Source organism: Rutilus rutilus, assembly GCF_951802725.1.
Source record: "Rutilus rutilus genome assembly, chromosome: 7".
Classification (NCBI taxonomy): Eukaryota; Metazoa; Chordata; class Actinopteri; order Cypriniformes; family Leuciscidae; genus Rutilus; species Rutilus rutilus.
In genome coordinates, this window is record NC_140221.1 from 3,645,507 (window position 1) to 3,665,235 (window position 19,729).

The following is a 19,729-nucleotide window of genomic DNA, read 5'->3' on the forward strand; positions in this document are numbered from 1 at the left end:
TAAAACTGCATTTTTCCATCTTAAAAATATATCTAAATTACGCCATATGCTCTCATTGACAAATGCGGAACAATTAGTTCATGCGTTCATGACCTCAAGGCTAGATTATTGTAATGCTCTACTGGGTGGTTGCCCTGCACGCTTAATAAACAAACTACAGCTGGTCCAAAACGCAGCAGCTCGAGTTCTTACCAGAACCAGGAAGTATGACCATATTAGCCCGGTTCTGTCAAAACTGCATTGGCTGCCTATTAAACATCGCATAAATTTTAAAATATTGCTGATCACTTACAAAGCACTAAATGGTTTAGCTCCGCAGTACTTGAGTGAGCTCTTAACGCATTATAGTCCGTCACGTCTATTGCGATCTCAAAATTCCGGCCAGTTACTAATACCTAGAATATCTAAATCGACTGCTGGCGGTAGATCTTTTTCCTATTTAGCACCAAAACTCTGGAACAGTCTTCCTACCATTGTCTGGGAAGCAGACACACTCTGTCAGTTCAAAGCCAGATTAAAGACACATCTCTTTGACCTAGCTTTCACATGATACATTATAGACTTCTATAATTTAATGTTAGGCTGCATAGATTAGGTCAGCCGGAACCGGGAACACTTCCCATAACTCCTGATGTACTCGTTACATCATGAGAAGAATGGCATCTACGCTAATTTTAGTGTCTGTGTTTATCCCGAGGTTTTCCTGCAGCCTGCCGGATCCAGGCCGTATCCAGATCTGACGAAGGACCTTCGCCTGGACCGATGACAACGCAGTGCTGAAGTGCCAACTAGTCTCTCCCTATGGAGGATCCCACTACCACTATACAGATAAGGCGTTGTCGGGAAAATCCGTTTCGCGTTCCTACCCCAAAGCAACAAAATAAAATAAAATTCTTTATCAAAATTTATAAGGAAAGACAAGTACTTTGTTTAGGCTTGGCTTGGAGGGAATTCCAAACCTGCGTATATTCAAACGCACATAACTATAGAACCCATTCTAAATGCGCATGTGAACGCCATCAGCGTTTCTCACAGGTTCGCGTTTAAAGTCTGTGTAGAGGGAATGGTGTCGTCTTAGCGGCCCCTAATTTAATAACAAATGATTGTTGCGACGGAAGCAAATCAATCAAAACTAACTTTAGATGGAAATAACTTAACTCTGCTATAAAGCCAAAACAATCTCTGTTACCTTAAATTATACGCTTATCTCTGTAAAGCTGCTTTGAAGCAATCTACATTGTTAAAAGCGCTATATAAATGAAGATGACTTGACTTGACTCGTGAATATTTGATATGTGGCAATGGTGTGACGCGGAATGAAGATTACTTCCTTGTTTGATTTTTTTTTTTTTTTTTTAAGGGTTTTATGGTCATGTGACCTGGGCATTGTACAAATATTCCTGGTCCGGCCCATGAGGCTGTACGGGGCTTTCCGTCTTCCTGAATTATGAATCTCCAGTCTTCACAGTACTTTTCTATTGTCTGGTTTCCTGGACCAAAAAAAACACACAGAACTGAAAGTTATTCTGTGAAAGTTATGAAACTGGTTGGCATTGTTTTGGAGTGCTAGCAGATAATAACTTATTATCAAATTTTATGTTTATATGGAGGTCCATTTCTGACACACAAGAAAGAAAAAAAAAGAGAGATAAATTATGAGATTACAAAATCTAAATGATGACATAAAAGACTTTTATCTCATAATGATTTTTTTTATCTACGATTGACCCAAATATGATTTTTTTTTTTCTCTAATGTGCATTTACCTCAAAATAAAAATAGAAGGTCTTTGCATTTAATATGTTTCATTGCAAATCTTAGTCTTACCTTAAATAGTGAGCACAATTGTTTTTCAGAACATCCAATAAGCTTCATTTTGTGTTTAATATACTGCTTTGTAAGCAGTGTCGTGAGTTCAGCACATTCACTTTAGTGGAAACTGAAAAGGGAAGAGAGAAAAGGGGGTTTTATATTGCCATTTCATACAAATGTCAGATCTGTTTTGGATTCGAAACTTCACAATAATGCCCCACTGCTCGAGGCCAAATAAAGCAGATGTCTGTGACCTCTTTAACCTTATTATTTATTTATTTTCAAAGAAGACATGCAAATGTCTGATATTCCAAACACTAACATGTTTTCTGTATGAACCCTGTTGATCATACATTTGGTTCAGTAAACTGGAGGGGAATATCATTAAATCCCTCTGACACTATAGCTCGACTGACTCCAGAGATCACTTTGGAAGAGCCCGGGACGTGTAGCAGTTAATCAACCATATCAAGCACAAAAGAAGACATTACTCAAAGAAAAGAGTCAGTCAGTGGTCTGAATGAGCAGAGTCTGCATACATATACTGTTCAACCGTTTGGGCTCGTGAGATTTTTTAATGTAAAAAAAAAGAAAAAAAAAGACTATTGCAAACCCATTTATGACTCAAAAGAAAAAAGTCATGGTGACTCATAATTATGACATAAAAAGAAATAGAAAATTGAAACTGAAATTATGGCATGCTAAGTGTTAGGTGTTTGGTGTTTTTAGCCCCCAATGGCGGCTTCCAGGCAGCGAGGGGATGGGTAGGTTTAAGGTTGAGGTTAGGGTTAGCTGCCTCTAAGGAGCCATTGGGGGCTAAAAACACCATTGAGCTGCTAAGTCATAAGTATTACATAAAACTGGGAATTATGAGTTGAAATGATGGCATAAAAAGTAATAGTTTTCATGATGGGTCTATATTTTCAGTGATCTGGACTGCAGGTCTAGAGCATCTATCCACTCTGTTGCAGCACATAAAGAATGAGGCCTGGCTTTGTCTTGCTTCCAGGAAAGATGTCATCTTGATGATATGTCTCTGTTCAATCCCGATATACTCCTCCACATCAATGTTACCTTCACACACATGCGAGTCGCTCGTGCCGTTTCCACTGATGCTCCTCCACTCATGACAGATGTTTGCTTCCCTGTCGCTGATGAAGTCTGGATGATCCCTTTCGTCTTTGGGACTGAGACCTCGATGTCCATTTCCCCCAAAACTGTCTGAAACATGGACTCATCAGACCACAGCACACATTTCCACAGTGTTTCTCAGAGAACTCTCCAGCATCTCTGCATTGAACTGATGTATAGTTTCTCCTTGAGTAACAGAGATTCGAGAGGCAGACTGTGTTCAGTGTTTTCCAAAGTTCTCCTGAGCACATGTGTCTGTATATAATACAGTAGCATGATGGTTTCTCATGCAATGCCGTCTGAGGGGTCAAAGGTCACGCACACGCCTTGCCCAACACAGCCTCAGATTTCTCTGGATTCCCTGAATCTTTTCAAAATGTTATGTATTGTAGATGGTGAAAGACCTAAATACTTTGTAATCTTGCATTGAGAAATGTGATTTTAGATTTGTTTGACAATTCTTTCATGATATTTGGCACACAGTAGTGAGCCGTGATGACCTTTCCTTGCAAAGACTGAGAATCTCCTTTTACACTCATGATACTCTCACCTATTACCAGTTCACCGGCTCATTGTGGACTGTTTCAAAACACTTTCATTTGGATACTCTAAAATCTTTTTACTTTTATTTTGCATTTGTGTTGCAGCTATTCAAATAATAAAAAATATATAATTTTTTTTATATTTACAAAATACAATTATTTTGGCCAGTAAAAACATTTTAAAAAAAATTCTGTCTGTTCAAGAGATTCTTGATTTTATTGCATTTTACAATCTCTACATCTCTACTTTTTTGGAATTGCAGTTGTGTAATTTATTCCTGTGATCAAAGCTGAATTTTCAGCATCATTCTAATATGATGATTTGCTGCTTAAGAAACATTTCTGATTATTATCAATGTTGAAAACAGTTGTGCTGCTGCTTCATATTTTTGTGGAAATGCTTCTTTTTTTTTCAAGATTCTTTGACGAATAGAAAGTTCAGAAGAACAGCATATATATCTGAAATAGAAATCTTTTGTAACAGTATAAATGTCACTTCTATTCAATTTAATGCATCCTTGCTGAATAAAAGTAAATACAATGTGCTGACCCCAGACTTCTGAACAGTATGCACGCACATGAAATTGAAAATCAAAGACTGAAAGCCATCTATTGTGTGCAGAGCAGTGAACCATGTGCATCTTGTCATACAACTATAACCATAAGAGTTGCAGTTTACGGTTTATATTTCCATACATTTGTTTGCATGAACGATCAAAGCTAAAAGTGCTCAAATGAAATGAGCAGGTTTGTTTGTGTGTTTTAATGGATAGGACGAAAGTGGGAGAAATGTGATGCTCAATCTGCACTGGATCTGTGAAACATTACGGATATGATACCTCACAGTGGCTGATTTGAAGAAATTACAGAAATTCTCTTAGACAGCCTTCATAGGCAGTGCTTGTGGCCATTGTTCTCACGCATACTGTCATTAATGAAGCCAGACATGGGTGAGGGATGTAGACCTCTGATGCTCATGCAAACCGACAGGCGAGAGAATGACATGAAATCTGTGAACTTTGACCGTCACTCACAGATCTAACTATCCCTAACAACCGGACAAAACACAAAGTGAACATGTTTGACGGTTGGGCAGGTAAAATACTGAGCAATTATGTGAATGTAAATGTGCATGTCACAGAAAATAGATGCACAAGCAACCTGGATTCAGTTTAGACACTGATCTATGTAGATCTTGTATATATTTCACAAGTCTGTGTTAATAAAATATTATTCTTAAACTGCTGTGCCTTTGAGAATAAATTGCAAACAAATTAGTTTCAAGGTACAGCCTAATAAAAAAAGGGTAGCAAGTCAACTAATAGACTTATAATATAAAATAACGCGTTAGTTACTGATACTGAGACTTTCAGTTTTGTTGCCTGATCTGTTCATGCCTAAAAGATCCGCTGATTGTCATCACGATGTCAGTTTGCACGTATGGAACAACAGGCAAACAATTTTGGCCAAAAAACAGGATGTCCTTTTAAACAGAGACGATTGTGCGAGCCAAAACAGACAATGCGCCAGTCTCTCGCCATGCCTAGTGGTGATCAGCACGCTACGCTTTATGTACATTAAAATATGACGAATGTGTGACGCAATCAGATCCTAGCCAATCGAAATCGCTTTGTGATACAGTGGGCGGGGCGCGCTGTTTTTATTTACAGGACTCGAGTTTGAGAAAGCACATTTAGTTACTTTCTAACTTCTGTGTCTGGTTAAATTATTATTATTCTGGCATGTTCTGGTAGCAAATATACATTTGTTAGAGCTGCTTTTTGCTGTTACATAATTTCGAGTGGAATATAGGGCTCTAAGGTGGAATTAATTGATCACTAAATAGGCTATTTAATATTGCAATATGGACTTTTTGGACCAAAATGAGTCACCGATTAACACCACCACACCGACTGACAACTGGACATTTGTAAGTAGTTTCACAAAATTTTACAACATAGTTAAACTATCGGCTATGCTTCGGGCGCGCATGGTTCTCGTGCCCTTTTCACTATAGCTTTTTTCTTTAAATTATCTTTTTTAAATGACTAATAGTAAAAGGAATTTTAAACGTAATAATCATTTCAAACACTATAGCTGATTCTTATTTAGCAAGTAAATTAATCACTGACTTATACACGTTACGTGTATATTTCCAAACACTTCATATCTAGGTCATGCATTGTCATAAACTCATCAAAATACTTATCTTGCATTTGATGCTCTAACGTTACATGCTTAAAATAAACACACACCGATTAAATACACTATTCTTCTTTTGTTTTTCTTATCTTTTTAAAGGTATACTCTATAGTGCGATGTATTCAAATGACAATGGCCATCCTAAGGTAGGCTATCTATTTATTTTATCGTAGTTTTGCAGTCATTTAATAAATAGATACGTGTATTATGTCTTGTATACTTATTTATATGTGTTAATAATTTGCATCACAGCATTGTAGGTGCAGGCTCCATAATTGGATATGCCATTTATACCAGACTAGTAAAAAAACCAGAGGTAAGCCTCCATAGCTATTGAATTATTAACAATATGTTCATGCATGCAAATGTAATTTTGACCACAGAAACAAACCTGTGTTCCAGGTGCTGCCGTTATTCTTGTTAAGTTTAACAGACCTGCTGTTAGCTTTGAGTTGGCTGGTTGGTGGTCTTCTCTTCACCCAGAACTGTAAAGCTTACAACATCTGCTACAACCTCCATATTGTGGAACAGGTACAAAACTGACACAATATCATGCCAAAATAATGCTTGTCATATGCGAAAGAACAGTACTTCCTCTATATGCCTTTTTTTACATGCAATGTTTTTGCATCATACTTCCACTTCCACAAATAAAGCCACATTGGAGCAGTCATATTTAATTGACTGCATCTGGAATCAAAAAACAATCATATTACTAAGATGAGCATCCTTTTCAAACGTTTAAAGTGCTCCTGTTATGCTATTTTAAAGGTTTCGAGCCCTAATTTAAGTTTTGCAGGTCTCTTACAATAAGTGTACATGCATCCACGGTCAAACACACTTTAATTTTCTCATAATATACATTGCAGCATTAGCTCTTTTCTCACAGTGTCTGAAAGGGTTCGATCAAGGATTCATTCTCTCTAAACCCCGCCTTTCCTAAAGCCTGCTCTGCTCTGATTGGTCAGATGGGGAGCCAGTCTGTTGTGATTGGTCTACTTTGCTCTGATCGGTCAGATGGCACAGTCTGTTGTGATTAGTCGACCGCTTACAGCACGTATCTGAAACCAAACACATATTAGCATATCTGAATTTCAGCTCCGGATCTTCCTCACACTTGATACACAGAGTTATACGAACAGTAACAGGCATCAGTTTTACTGTAACAATTCCAGCGTGAGTCTCATCCTTCAGAAGTGCATCAGTTGAAGTGGATTTGCTTTCATAGCACAAAAAAAAACAGTGTCTTCTCAACATGAACAACTCAAACCAAACTCTTCCAGTCTTAGCTAACTACAGTGTTTGAGGGTCAAAGTTGACGTTGTTCATGAAGAGCATAGACTGGCATTATGCAGATTTAAGACTGGAATTACTGACGACTCGTTTCAGGCTGTTCAGAATCGCTTCTTTCTTTTAGGAGACAATAACTTTATTTTGTCGTGCACTTTAAAACTTTGCAGACCTTGTTCATTCACAAACAGCTTTATTACACACTGCATGAAAGAGAAAACATAATAGAGGCACTTTAACAATTCTTTCATTGTTTTCTCCTGTCACTTTTAATTCAAGGAATGTTTTTAACTGACTGTTTTTTTTTTAACATCAAGAAGAAACAAAAGCATGTTACCAAAAATACCAAGGTTTATTGGACGTGTACCATAGAAGGACCATGATATCTTTTGTAGATTTCTAGACTACCATAAAATAACCTGATATATGCATATTGTAATCATTTAGTATGGTACTTCAAGTTGACACAATCCCTTTTCCGAAAATGGGAGGTCTTTAGCCAATAAATTGTTGTGTAAATGCAAAAAAAAAAAAGAAGAAGTTTTTAAAATACCAGTGAGGGAGTTTTTCTCTACTCTGCCAATGCTTTACAGGCCCAAACATGTGTCTCTCATTATTGAAGCCTGTGTGTTTTCCATTTTGCTAAAATATCGCAGAGAAGACAAGCATGTGTGCTAGACAGTTTCACTTAAAAAATGAGTTGTTCTTCTCTCAGACATTAAAACCAGTTTGTTCTAAAGCACAAAACAAACAGGGAACTGGGACGAATGTGAAAAGGAAGTGGAGCAGCAAATTTGGTCCATATTCTTTGGCCAGATATAATGAGTTCTGCCCCACTTTTAAACTCCACACTCACACTTGTTTATAGCAGTGGATTGTCATGGGTGTGAGTGGACGTCACTGCTCAGTAATGCGTGGAGGCAAAGTTCAGTCTGTTGTTTGGAAGTGGTTTGGTTTCCCTAGACTTATAAGTAGAGCTGCACGATTAATCATTAAAATATCACGATCGGGATTCAAACACCCATGTGATCTTATTCCTAAATGACAGCGATTCGGCTCTGTCTATTAAACCTTTGACAAGAACGAGTACAGTGAACATTCAGATCTGCGTTCTGACCCAGAGAGAGCAGATGTCATGTACATGTATGAAACAGCTTCACAAACAGTCTTTTCAAACACGCAGTATCATTATACAATAATTCAAATTATCACAGAAGAACTGGGATAAAAGTTTATAGATGGGCTATAAACACTGATGTCTGTGGTAGTGATCAGAATAGAGTAAATCACCTTTTGAATGTTACTTGACGCTTCAAATAATGACCACAAATCATTTTATTTTATTAAATCGATTTATTTTAATGAAATAAATCGATTACATCAGGTGGCGACAGGTGACTGTTAAAAAATGAGTCAAAAAGAGATTTGTTCAAAAACGCTGATTCATCCAGTAATGAAACAAGTGAAGTCTTTATGAGTGAGTCATTGAATCATTCACTCAACCTTTAAAAAAAAAAAAAAAAAAAAAAAAAACATTTTAAATAGACTACAGCAATTAACATTTTGTGAGAATCTGTTCTAAATTACATGTTATTTTGTTTAGCTGTCTATTCAGAATCGTGGGAGAATCGTGATCTCTATTTTTAACCAAAAAATTGTGATTCTCGGTTTATCCAGTATCGTGCAGCTCTACTTTTAAGGCATTATAGGAACAAATCCTTTTTTTGTAAATCAAATTTGTTATTGGTTATGCTATTATAAACTAACCTAGCTTGAAAAGTAACATTGCATAAAATTGTGACACAAAGTAGCATCATTTAATACGGACATGTTGAAGGGAAGAAATATGAGATGGGAGGAAAAAGTAACCGTCAGTGCTTTTGCGTTCTCTCGCAAATGTTTTGTGCGCACTTTTGAGTTCTTTGCAAACAGTTTCTCTGGGGAAAGCAAAGGTTTTGTGAGAGAAAGCAAAAGCATTAAAATATATTTTTTCTTCCCATCATTTTTTCCATCACCATGTCTTTTTAGGGGCTCCATAATTTTACACCATAAGTAAATAATCTAATTCCATTTTCTCAGTTTTTAGATATATATATTGTAGTGTTGGATGCATTTGTCAAGCTTAACAATTCAACATTGTTACTCACATAATTATAAGCAGAATTAATCAGAAAAAAACCCTGATATTTGTGGAAAATGCTGTTTTTTTTCTCTCCACATTTGACACTATTTGCCAATCCTCCATGCAGGGAAAACGCCCTGAGTTTTGGAAAACCCTGCCCGAGGTCATGTGCCACTCACTGATGAGTCACATCTAACCAGACAAGTTTACTAGAATCATTTTACATTTTTAAGAGCTCATAGTGACTAATTAAAATGATCTGGACTTTAATCAGTTCATGTTTTCTTCTTCTTGAGGGAACCACTAGAATCGTAGCATTCGATGTAAAAAAAAAAAATCCACATATTTTAATTAAAAAACGTAAGTTTAGTCGCTTTCTTAATTTTTTAAGTATAATCAAGTTGGTTGAACAAGTCATTTTAACTTAAATCATATTAAACTGACTTAAAAATCCCTTCGCATTCACCTTTGCATGAGCTTTAAGTGTTTCACTCGGTGTCATTGAGCATACAACACTGCACTGAAAATGACACAGTGCTCTACTATAGCCCGCTGACGCATTTTGTAATAGTGCAATAGTGTACATAGTTTTGTGACTGTTAAAATCAGACAAAACACACCTTGATCAAATATAACTAACAACTATAATCCTCTTAAAGTCAACTGTGCTCCAAGCAAAACAGAAAGGAAAACCATGTTGACTAGTTAGGCATTTCTAGATGAAGGATATTCTATCTTTAACAACATAAAGAAGTTGCTCAATCCTGGAATGACATGAATGTCAACAAATGTGCCTTAAGACAAATGGTCCTCGAGTCCCTTGTGTGAAAACAATGTGCACGTATAGTGTAATTCAAACCTTAGAAGTATATTTAGAAAAAAGCTTTACTTGCAGATAATATAATATTAATAAGGCCACTTAAGTGTACTTAAAGAGAGCAAACTATTTCTTCACACACTTAAGTGCACTTTGTTATCATGTCAAGTTAAAAGTTTAACATTACAGTACATTTTATGCCATTATGTTTTAATAATGTTTTGTCGTGCTGTAAAGTATTTATTTTGATGTGTTGATTAACAAACTAATAGTCCAGGCGTTTTAAGAAAAAAGGGTGAACAAATTGCAACAGAAGCAAACTCAACTGATTTTGTATCCTCAATATGTCCTGAGTAAGGGGGGAAAAGCCCCGAAGAATCCCATTAGGGGATGAACATTCATACGCCTATTCATTATTTTTCTCACATGAATAGGGTAAAAAATGTAACCTTCAGATATCACCATGAAAATTTCTGAGTTGATTACTTATATCAAGACAAACAAAAAATGTATTACAAGTTTTTTAAAATTGTTTGTTAACATGGACAAACGGTGCATAATCTAATTACAGATGTGCTAATTTGCATAAATATCACAACAGATCTAAACACTGGGTCTAGCCAGGTGAAAATGTCTTGTTGAATCTTGTTGACACATAACAGTAAAACACTTAATGTTAAGGTCTGAATGGAACCCATTTAGGCTACCCATGAGCATTAATACATAGAGGCAGGAAGAAGTACTTTAAACCAGCCTTTATTAATTATTATTGCAGAGATGGGGTTTGGGGCTGGGACCATGGGACTATTTCTGGGGATTCACTTTTTATTTTACCTACCTTTTTGTCTTCTGCATTCTACTCACCATTAGCCGCTTTCCGACCAAGTAGTTACAGGAACTTAGTTCTAGGAACTGTCCACTTCTAAACAGTTCTATGAACTACTCTCCCCTAAACTCGGTTTTGCTGTTTGCGTTCGCACTGGCCAAGTGGCCATAGGAACTGGTAGGAGGGGTAAGGGAGTGACGCAAGCACGGTGACTTTTATTTTGACGGCGCGACGGACCTTTATTTTGGCGGCGCTGAGAACGCCAGAGCAAACAATGCTCGCATTCTCTGTGTTAGTTAGCGATCTGTCTAACAGTACTGTTTAATATGTTATTAGATAGAACTGTTATAGAAAGTAGACAGTATATGAAAAAAAGGTTATTAGCCTATGCCGTGTGGTTGATGTCCAGTGTTGCTAGCTGGGCAGATAAACATAATCATGTTTGGCTTGGTCCCCTCAAAGTTGCGTTGGATTTTCTCTTCAGCATAAAGGTTTAGAGACCCATCTATCACTGTTTTCCATGTTTGTATAGTTAGTTTCTGGAGTAAATATATAGGCTATAATCTGTGTGTTTACATTCTATGGTTTAGACCCTACTCTGAAGTAGGACCTAAATTAGTTCCTCCAAATGGAGTTCCTAGAACTAAAATCGTTCCTAGTTCCTGCGGTGCGAACACGCCGACATCCGGGTACTTTAAGGCCTCATTATACTTCTGCGTCGGACATACGCCGGAGCCTATACGCCGTAGGCAACGTGTTGGTTTTAATTTATACTTCTGTGTCGTTGTCCGCGTTGACGCGCACCTGGGGAGCATGAAACCCCGAGGGAGGGGTTCTGGCAGACCAATCACAGCGCTTGTGTCCGCGTAGAATTGACGCGTTGTTACATTTTTGGAGAGGTGCACGTCAGGGTACGCCGAAGGGTACGCGCGCTACATACAGCCTACGACGTAGCTACGGCGGCAGTTCGACGCAGAAGTATAAAACAGGCTTTAGCCAATAGTTCTAGGAACTGTGAAAAGGTTCCTCCGGTCGGAAAGCGGCTAATTGTCTCCTGTTCTTGCCTCAGACTCGTCCCCCAGAAACAGTCCCACGGTCCCAGCCCCAAACCCCATCTCTTAAACATTAATAAAGGCTGGTTTAAAGTACTTCTTCCTGCCTCTATGTATTAATGCTCATGGGTAGCCTAAATGGGTTCCATTAAGACCTTAACATTTAGTCTTTTACTGTTATGTGTCAACAAGATTCAACAAGACATTTTCACCTGGCTAGACCCAGTGTTTAGATCTGTTGTGGTATTTATGCAAATTAGCACATCTGTAATTAGATTATGCACCGTTTGTCCATGTTAACAAACAATTTTAAAAAACTTGTAATACATTTTTTGTTTGTCTTGATATAAGTAATCAACTCAGCAATTTTCATGGTGATATCTAAAGGTTATATTTTTTACCCTATTCATGTGAGAAAAATAATGAATAGGCGTATGAATAGGATATATTTGGGTCTTTTTCGAAACTTTCCCCTAATGGGATTCTTCGGGGCTTTTTTTTCCTTACTCAGGACATATTGAGGATACAAAATCAGTTGAGTTTGCTTCTGTTGCAATTTGTTCACAGTTGACCCCCATTTTAGCTTAAAACGCCTGGACTATAAAGCACATGTAAAGTTCTGGATTATAATTTTAAATGTAGTTTGTTGTTTGATATTACTTTTAAAGTTAATATACTTTAAATGCACTAAGTTGCAACTTCATAATTATAAATGTGTAATTATAAATATATTTCAATACAAAACACACACGTTTTAATAGAAATTACATTAAAGTATATTTTAATATGCAACAGATGTAATTATAAAATTGCATATAATGATGTACTTAAAACACAGCTAGCTGTTCAGCTAGCTGCATTTAATATATATATTTAATCTGTAATATATTTTCATTTAATTGCAATTAACATGCAGTCAAGTGTCCGAACACATTGCATTCAATTTGCAAATAAGCATATTATTTCCATAATAAATATTCTTTTTAAAAGTATATGTTGTCACCTGAGGTTTCTGTTTTACCTGTGTTAGTTCTTGTTTCATTTGTCTCTGTTCATTAGTCGTCCCATTTGTTTCCATGGTTACTCATTTGTTAATTGATTAACCGCACCTGTTCCTTGTTTTCTCCCTTCACTGAGTCTGTGTATTTACAGTCCTCCTGCGTCTTTGTTATTTTGTTGTGTCGTTAAATAAAGAGAGACATGGGTTACAGTATTGCGACAACATGGTTCAACCTTTTCTGAGATTAGAATGTGTAATTAATTAAACTTCATTAACTTCTGCCTTTGACTTTCATCCCGCAGACTCTTTATATGGCCTCCTTCTTTTACACGCTGCACTATGTTTGGGTGCTTTACGCCGGGCTGAGCAGAAAGTATTACAGGAGACTGAACGGGCTCCCAGCCGAGGTATTCAGTTCATCATTATCAACATGTTAATGAAGGAAATAAAGCAGAAGAATGTAGTCTTTTATTTTACTGTAAATGCTGGCAATACTGATTCGCCTGTTTATTTCAGAATCCAGCAAGAGCAAGAAATTGCAGATGTCTGGCCCCAGTACTGTCGTGGTGAGTACACTGAACATCATCGGAATAAAAATATCACTGAAACTGATATTAAATATAGATGGAGCAACATAATTTATGTAATGAAATTTATATGAATGAATATGTAATGCACTTTATTTTACAGTACGTGCACTTATGAGTACTTACCTAAGACTATTATTGAGAACAGGTGCGCTCAACTCCCAAATCATTTATGGGTGCGAGTAGTAAAAGACCTAAGACTATAATACAAAAAATTTGTCTTGAGAAAGCCTGACCATGAAGTTTGAAGAAGTTTTGATAGATGGATAGATTGATCGCTAGGGGGTTATGTCGTTAGCATGTTTTAACACATTGAATTAACTCATTTCTAACATGTAATAACGTATTGCTAGAATGTTTCAACTTTCAATTAGCACATTCCACATTTTAACACTTTGTTAGCATGAATTAGCACTTTGCTAATGTTTTAGCATGTTGCTAATTAGCACATTCCACATTTTAACACTTTGCAAGCATGAATTAGCACATTGCTAATGTTTTAGCATGTTGCTAGCACGATTGGTACATTGCTAACATGTTGCTAACATAATTTAACATGTTTCTAGCATGAATTAGCACATTGTTAGCATGTTTTAACATATTGTTAACAGGAATTAGCATGTTGCTGACATGTTTTTCTTTCTAGCATAGCGTCTAAAACCGCAAACATTTTTTTTAACTGAAATAAAGTATAAGAAAATTTATAACTTTTTTAATTTCTGCTAGTTGCCAGTATGCACAGTACACATTCAAGCAATATTTACAATACACTTTTTTATAATCCTGCATAAAATATAGGGCAAAAACCATGCACGATAAAATGCACGATAAAACTGAAAATGTGATATTAGCAGATTTTAGGAATATAATGTCTGTCCTGATCTCTCCACACAGTCTTTTGCCTTTAATACTCACGGCGCCCGTCTTCGTGGCAGGAAATGTGTTTCGTTGTTACACAAACTTCACCGAGCCCTACAGGTCAGTCTCACCATATTCTCACATCTGATTAATAAACGGTTGTTTCTCATTACTTTATCATCATAACTTCACAGAGTCTTATTTGAATGAGCTTATTGTTATTAAACACTTATTACATACAATTCAGTTGTTATATCTAACTAGTTTGTGTGGGTCTAATGAACAATCTTTGGAAGCTTGTTTTTGCCACAGAATAAAAAATGAAAAAGGTAATTGCGACTTTTTATCTCACAATTCTGACTTTTTTTCTCACAATTGCGAGTTTACATCACGCAATTCTGACTTTTTATCTTAGAATTGCATTTTATAATGTTGCAATTGTGTTATAAAGTCAGAATTGTGAGATATAAAGACTCAATTGTGAGAAATAATCTCGCAATTCTGACTTTATAACATGCAATTGGGAGTTATAAAGTCAGAATTGCATGATATAAAGTCGCAATTGCATGTTTTAAAGCCAGAATTGTTAGAAAAAGTCACATTTTGAGTCTATATCTTGCAATTCTGACTTTATAACACGTAATTGCGACTTTATATCTTGCAATTCTGAGAAATAAAGTCAGAATTGTGAAATGTAAACTTGCAATTGTGAGATAAAAATCGTAATTATCTTTTAAAATGTTTTATTCTGTGGCGGAAACCAGCTTCCATAACAATCAGCTGGTCATTATAGCGAATAAAAAAAATAAAAACACAATAAAATATATGGATTTGAGTTGTAATTGTATTAAAGCACCACAGAAGAACAATGGTCAGTTGTGCAGTTGAGTAGCCAGAACGATGTGCCTGACCAATCAGAATCCAGTGTTCCAGACAGTTGTTTAATATGATGCTGATTGTCTTCCAGATGTTTGCTGATGCACACAGGGGCTGTTTATCTCACCTCATATGTAACCGCAGAAGTCACAGCATGTGTTGTCATTCAGAACTATTGCATGGCCATTTTCCTCTTCACCTTCCTTTTAACCTTCATCGGCATCATGGTGAGCTTCAGCATCTCATTTCTGAATAGCTGAGCAATTTATGATTCAAATGTACACTGCTGTTCAAGCATTTCATTTAACAGTAATATTGTGAAATATTATTAAATAACTGTGAATATATGTTAAAATGTGATTTATTCCTGTGATCAAAGCTGAAATACTCCAGTCTTCAGTGTCACATGATCCTTCAGAAATCATTCTAATATGATGATTTGATGCTCAAGAAACATTTCTGATTATTATCAGTGTTGAAAACAGTTGTGCTGCTTCATATTTTTCTGATAGATATAATATTTCACAATATTATTGCATGTACGGTGTTACTGCTCTCAGAAACGCATGTGACTCATTGTATTGCACCTGTGTGTTTCAGATTCTGATGTGTAAAGCGCGCTCGCTGTACAAGCGTGTCGTCACGTCTCAGGGGTTTTTCAGTGACCATCACTGGGCAACTCTGCGGCTCCTGGAGCGACGGATGCTGCTTTATCCCTCCGCTTTCTTCTTCTGCTGGGGTCCGGGTGAGCACACGATACCACAAAACACAGATTTACTAACAGCTTTAGATTTTGACAGATTTAAAGGGTTGGTTCTCCCAAAAATGAAAATTCTGTCAGTAATCACTCTCCCTCATGTTGTTCCAACCCCGTTCATCTTCAAAACACAAATTAAGATATTTTTGATTAAATCTGAGAGCTGTCTCACTCCTCCATAGGCTTCTCTGTAACTGAAACTTGCCGGCCCTGAAAGTTAGTAAAGACATCGTTAAAATAGTCCAAGTGACTACAGTGGCTCAACCACAAGTTTATCAAGTGACGAGAATACTTTTTGTGCGCAAACAAAACAAAAATAACGGCTTTATTCAACTATTCATGTTCTTCTGTGTTTCTCTGAGTGAGTTCACGTAGTGTATCAGCGCAGCGCTTCTGGTTGTACAACAGAACGCAGGCTCACTATTGGCCAGCATCACACACATGACCAGCGTTAGCCAATAGTGAGCCTGCATTCTGACGTACAGCCCAGAAGTGCTGCGCTGTTACTTATTGTGCCATATTTTAACCATGTTTATACTTTTTAATTGAATTTATAGATTTATTCTGAATCAAAGTAATAATAATATAAATATAAATAATAATAATAATAATAATCCAAATGCATGGAAGTTTTATGTGCAATTCGAGTACAAAATCTTACATTTGAGTTCAAGTAGTGAAATAAATCCACAGCTAAACACAGTTTTTTTATGATCTCTTGTTTATTTCAGCAATATTACTGGCCATTCTGACGATGGCGAAACCGGACATAATTGAGGGAAAGATGGGAGTCGTTCTCTACATCCTACAGGTTCGCCAAAATACATAAAAGCTCCCGCAGCAGTAATAGCTTTACCCCCTCACATGCAAGTGTAAACCAGTAGTTATCTTGTTCTCCTCAGGCCTTAACCTCTGCATCTCAAGGTCTGCTGAACTGCCTGGTTTACGGCTGGACTCAACAACACTTCCGCTCTCTGAGCAGCAGCACCGTACGCGACGCAAACACACAGACTCCTCTGTTACGCTCACAGAAGCCAAACTACGCCTCTCTGGGTTCTGCTGCGTCACTCACTAATCTGGTCTGACACACACACACACACACTTCTATGCACTGGGCAGATGCTTTAAATCAAAGCGACTTGCAGTGCATTCAAGATTTGACCAGTGGAGTCGAACCCATGAGAGACTGGAGTCAATACAACAAACACACACACACACACACTACTGTGTCAGAAAAACTCTCCTCATGAAGACTGAAACCAGCTAAGCATCAGTGTGGTCCTTCATGCGTGAAGTTCAACAGACGTGTTTGGTTTTGATGTCGCAGCTGAAGCAGTTTGTCTCGATGTTATATTACCGACACCAGATGGCAGAGATGGATGCTCACTCACTCACATACTGAAACGCTAGCTAAACTTTGTTTTTTTTTTCTACCTTGGTTTTTGATCATGAGATTTCAGAAGCTGCACCTGCCACTGAAGCTCATCTGAGAAATCAACTGTTTCATCATCCAGTGTTTGCAATATTACGTGCTGAAAGGTTTCAGATCACGGCGGACTAGCGACATGTAAAAAAGGGAAAGACCGAAGGGAGATTACAGCCATGGGAAATAGCTCTGAAACAGGATCTGAGAGGACAAAGCTACTTCTTTCCATCCAAAACACAATGCGCTGAATCCACCTACACACTGGCTAGTGATGCTGGGGTCAGTTACACACACACATAATTTCCTCTTGATGAACAATGTACAAAATAAAAGCTGTGAGCAGTGCTTCTCAATGGCTATTATTGAAGAATACGCACAGCTGATGAGAAATATTTTGCATGTACTTGTCAAGATAGTTGCACTGAACCATGGGAATAAGCTTTTTGCTTGAGATGGAAATGGGAAACCTTGAAAATATACGGGAAATATCTCCAAATTGTGATTTCCAGGCTTGGGAAAGTAAATAAACTCTTCGTTCCAAACCAGTAAGACTTTTGTTTAACATAAATGAAGATATTTTTAATAAAACCTGAGAGATTTCTGTCCCTCCATTGAAAGTCCATGCAACCAAACCTTTGATAAATGGGTTAAATGTGGTTTAATCAAAGTCTTCTAGAGAGAAACGATCACTTTACATCAAAAAAGCAGATTTGATGTAGGTTTTTATTCACATATAAACTTTGATAAACACGCATACATAGAGCACATCAAATATGGTCATCAGAAGTTCAAACACGCAAGAACAAACCTTATGAATAACTATGACAATCTCTTCATGGACTTTTTTTAGCGTCAGCGTTTTTTTGTTGTGCAAACTTTCAGTAATCTCTCAGGTTTCATTAAAAATATGTTGATTTTTGTTTTGAAGATTTAAAGAAAGTCTTATGGATTGTGGGTGAATTACTGTAAAGTCATGGGAATTTCTGTAGTTGGTAACATTTTCCAGTTATGCTCTGTTCTAAAATATTTCATAGACTAGAAACGGGTCTTATAAAATTTCAGGTCAGTACATGCACTTTTAATGTACTTACAGTGTACTTACCCACAAAAGTACTGAGTAATGTAAGGTACAGTAACTACAGGGGTTAAGGTTAGGTTCAGGGTTATGAATTACTACAATAACTACATAGTATGTTCATGCGAAACAGGATTGTAAAATAAGGTGCTACCAAATTTGAAGTCCTTGTTCAGTAATTACAAACAGCTGGAAAAGTCATGTAAAATTCACTGTTTAAATGTGTGGGGATCCTGTTGTGTAAATACACAACATACAAATACATGCTGCACCTCTGTTCCCGTTTTAGATTGGCTTAGGAGAATTGTTTTCCCATGACAGAATGACTTAAGTTTCAATTTAAGTGTTTCATTTTCTGAGTGCTTTTGTATTGTAAATATGTTTGTACATAGCTATTAAGTGTTGTTGAAAATGAATGAAAATTTCAATAAAATGTAATTAGGTGCTGATATTTTGGGATGGTTGATTTCAGCTTCTACAGAGTTTTGTCTCGATTATAAGTTGATGATAACTCTATAACTCTGGATTTATAACTCTGCAAAATGCTGCCACCTGCTGAATCTACTGCATTATACTTCACGGCTCTCTAGGCAACGTTTTTTATTTATCACCTGTTAAAAATAATCTCTACAGAAAAAAACATACATAGACCTAATGGAAGGAAAATAAATAATTAAATAAATAAATAAAATCCCCAAGGAAAGGCCACAGTGAACAAATGTGTTTCGAGATGTGGTGAGTTTTGGAATGTAATGGCTAAATCACATTCTTTTGTAGAATAATGTTTGTCCATACATTTATAGGCAATGGAGGCTAAAACTATATTTAACCCCATTAAGAGAGGGGAATATATATGCCAGTAGAAGTTGTCAACCAAGGGAAGGCACTATACAAGGCCTCAGTATATCTTAAAGAGTTTTTCACCCAAAAATGTTAATTATGTCATAATTTACTCGCCCTCATGTCGTTCCAAACCCGTAAGACTTTCGTTCATCTTCAGAACACAAATGAAGATCTTTTTGATGAAATCTGAGAGCTTTCTGTCCCTCCATTGACAGCTACACAACTACCACTTTCAAGCCTCATAAAAGTAGTAAAGACGTCATTAAAGTAATACATGTGAGTCGTCCAGTGGATTAACCTTACTTTTATGAAGCGATTCAAGTGCTTTGTTTGCGCAAAAAATACCATAATTTACCACTTTATTTACAAAATATTAATCTCTGACACGCCTTCATGCGTCTACTCTCGTGTCAACACATCGCGCATGCGTCGCGGTGCTCTCCTGAACGCACGTTGCAGATTCGAGGTAATGATTTTTTTATTTTATTATAAATAATAAAAATAAATGCCTTT

At 36.7% G+C, this 19,729-nt stretch overlaps 1 protein-coding gene and 1 long non-coding RNA gene across 2 annotated transcripts; one reads left to right on the top strand and one right to left on the bottom strand.

The window, feature by feature from the left end:
• Positions 1 to 670: 670 nt before the first annotated feature.
• Positions 671 to 6,212, bottom strand: LOC311293672. The gene is made up of 3 exons (XR_014627954.1): positions 6,079 to 6,212; positions 1,828 to 1,939; positions 671 to 1,490 (listed from the first exon to the last, which is right to left on the bottom strand). It is a non-coding gene; the product is annotated as an uncharacterized lncRNA (long non-coding RNA).
• Positions 5,154 to 18,824, top strand: tmem116 (transmembrane protein 116). The gene is made up of 11 exons (XM_084414109.1): positions 5,154 to 5,415; positions 5,787 to 5,833; positions 5,940 to 6,003; positions 6,090 to 6,218; positions 13,097 to 13,201; positions 13,311 to 13,360; positions 14,276 to 14,359; positions 15,207 to 15,342; positions 15,716 to 15,860; positions 16,604 to 16,683; positions 16,775 to 18,824. Exons 1-11 carry the CDS (start codon positions 5,350 to 5,352, stop codon positions 16,955 to 16,957), a joined length of 1,089 nt encoding a protein of 362 aa, XP_084270235.1. The 5' UTR covers positions 5,154 to 5,349; the 3' UTR covers positions 16,958 to 18,824.
• Positions 18,825 to 19,729: the final 905 nt, after the last annotated feature.

What these genes read in the sequence shown, in the direction of transcription:
- tmem116 (XM_084414109.1), top strand. Translation starts at nt 5,350, where the DNA reads ATGGACTTTTTGGACCAAAATGAGTCACCGATTAACACCACCACACCG. An exon ending in ATGACAATGGCCATCCTAAG is followed by an intron (nt 5,834 to 5,939) that starts GTAGGCTATCTA and finishes TTTGCATCACAG; the next exon opens with CATTGTAGGTGCAGGCTCCA. An exon ending in ACCTCCATATTGTGGAACAG is followed by an intron (nt 6,219 to 13,096) that starts GTACAAAACTGA and finishes TTCATCCCGCAG; the next exon opens with ACTCTTTATATGGCCTCCTT.